General features: G+C 50.1%; 1 protein-coding gene across 1 annotated transcript in view; it reads right to left on the minus strand.

The window, feature by feature from the left end:
• Positions 1–1698, minus strand: part of FBN2 (fibrillin 2) — a 279939-nt gene extending 278241 nt beyond the window's left edge. The window contains 2 exon segments of the mRNA XM_027775292.1: positions 1287–1369; positions 1670–1698. Of these exon segments, the coding sequence (XP_027631093.1) occupies positions 1287–1369; positions 1670–1698 (112 nt within the window).
• Between the last annotated feature and the right edge of the window lie 552 nt (positions 1699–2250).

A 2250-nucleotide genomic window follows, 5' to 3' on the forward strand; every position in this document is an offset into this window, starting at 1 on the left:
AAGAGTGCAGTACTCTTTCTTTTCAATAAAAGCAAAGACTTATAATTAAAGAGTTTATTTAAAATATTTATGAACCACTTTAGAGAACACAGTCGCTTCCTATTTCCCCCCTTCATTTCTGGAGATTGTGGAACTTTCACGATAGAAAAATATAAGAAGAAATGACTATGACACTTGAGATTTCACTTTTTAAAAACTGCCCAGAATTAACATTAAGAGTCTATCTCAAACCCACAAAACCCAATAAGTATAGAGTCAGTGATGCCACTACATCCTTATTATCCTTTGGCTAGTGTGGCTTACCCCTTTTTCCTGTTCATGGTCATATAATTATCTTTTCCCTGGAGAACATCAAGGTCAATCTGAAGTCAAGGCTAACTTCCCATGAATGTGCTGGCTTTGATACCTGGATCTCCTTCCAGATGACAAATGTGGTCGTCTTTTGACAGGTAAAGGCTAGACACAGTTCAAGTCACAAACTCACAGGCATGGGACATAAGGCAACCCAGAGTCCGTGACTTATGAGACTGGCCACTAACGAGATCTCCAGTTAGAACCTGGAGGGCTGGGTCTACCCTTTGGAGGGAACTGAATCCATCAATCATATTTGAGGTCAGATATAAAGAATTTCTTAATTACTAAGAGCCACACTTTAGAAATCTACTACCCACTGTGAGATTTAGGGTCTGCAAATTCTAAATTTAAATGTCTTTTTTTTTTTAATAAAAGTCAAGTTGCTGGGAGAGTTCTCTCTGTGCAACGATGTTAGCCCAGGTCAACTCTAAATTGGTGAGAGTGCTGCTTTCATTTCTGTGTTCTGTGGCTGTTGAGATGAATCCAGAGATAAGAAAGTGGTTTTGTATAAAGGCCTAAGAAAGCCTAAGAAAGGCCTAAACCTCACGCAGAATCAAAACCCAGATAATTTACATAATGACATTGTGGTCTTATCTGGACTTCTTCAGGAAAAAGTGGTTTTGAGTTATCTAGGGAATTGCTCTTACTCCCCCTACCCCCCACTTCAGTTTGTATTAATAGACAGAAAAAGATAAAACTTCCAAGTATCTTTGAAACCTTTATCATTATTGCCCTTCAACAAGAGTCTAGAAGTGAAGTCTGAATTGACACAGGCCGGCTGCTGCTTCCCCACTTAAACGGGGCCGCGTCTACTATCATTGTTCCTCGGCCATGGCCATTGGATCTGAACAAGACTGTGTGTCAGAAAGACTGAATTCAAGAGGTGGGCCCTGACACTGGGCCAAACGACTGCCCCGCGGCCAAGCACTCACGGACAATGCACTGGTTTCCTCCAGGGAGTGTCTTCCATCCCGGGCAGCAGTAGGAGTGGAACCTGGAGCCGCACACGTTGGGCCTGCGGTGGGTGAGGGTGTGGGAACAGATAAGCGGTTTTCACAAGCAAAATCCCTAGTGAGTAAACGTCAGGTCAGCAAACCAACCCAAACTGGACTTCGAATTCTTAGGGACTGGGCGACAGACTTGGAAGCAAATGGGCTGGAAGCTGGATGGAGGAGGGTTGGAAACGTCTAACCGTTCCCTTTCATCTGGCCTCCTTTGCTAGCCTTTTTAAAGAGCAAAAAGCGACATGAAAACCTGTAATTTGTTCCTATTCTAGCCTCCGGATGCTGAGAACAAAGGGAACACTCCGTGTCACAGATCCTGGTCCTCGGTTCCCAGATCCATCCTCCTGGATCACTGCTACTTTGGACCGACGTGTCAAAGAAGGCGCGTCTGAACGTGGAGCGCCGGGGTAGCTCAGAGTGAGCTCTAACCCCCGCACACGTCCTCAAACAAAGGCTCAGGAGAGGCGCCCCCGACGGCGGGGAGGAGACAAGCTCCCCGGCCTGTGCGCCTGTGCGCCCGGCGGACCCAGGACCGCCTTCCACCGACCTTTGCAACCTGTTCCCGCACAGCGAGCTCCGCACACGCGCGCCCCGCACCCAGGGACCCCCCGACCGGCCGCCCAGCCCCCTGACGGAGGGCTTCCCGCTGACTGAGCTGAGGGTTGGGGAGGGAACTGGGGAGGCGCTCCTGGGTGGGGGGGTGTCTTCGGGTCTCCCTGCGGAGGGGCCGAGTCTTTAGCTTCCAGAGCAAGGACCGGGGAGATGGGTGGGATGGAAAGCGGCCAAGTCCACCGTCCCCCCAAACTGGCCGCGGGGCCGCCTGCCCACCTACCCTCGGAGCACGTCCTGCTGTCCCCGCCTGCGGACGCGGCTGGGCGCCACCACCCCCCCC

The sequence above is a fragment of the Tupaia chinensis genome, unplaced genomic scaffold, assembly GCF_000334495.1.
Source record: "Tupaia chinensis unplaced genomic scaffold, TupChi_1.0 Scaffold000541_1, whole genome shotgun sequence".
NCBI classification, from domain to species: Eukaryota; Metazoa; Chordata; class Mammalia; order Scandentia; family Tupaiidae; genus Tupaia; species Tupaia belangeri.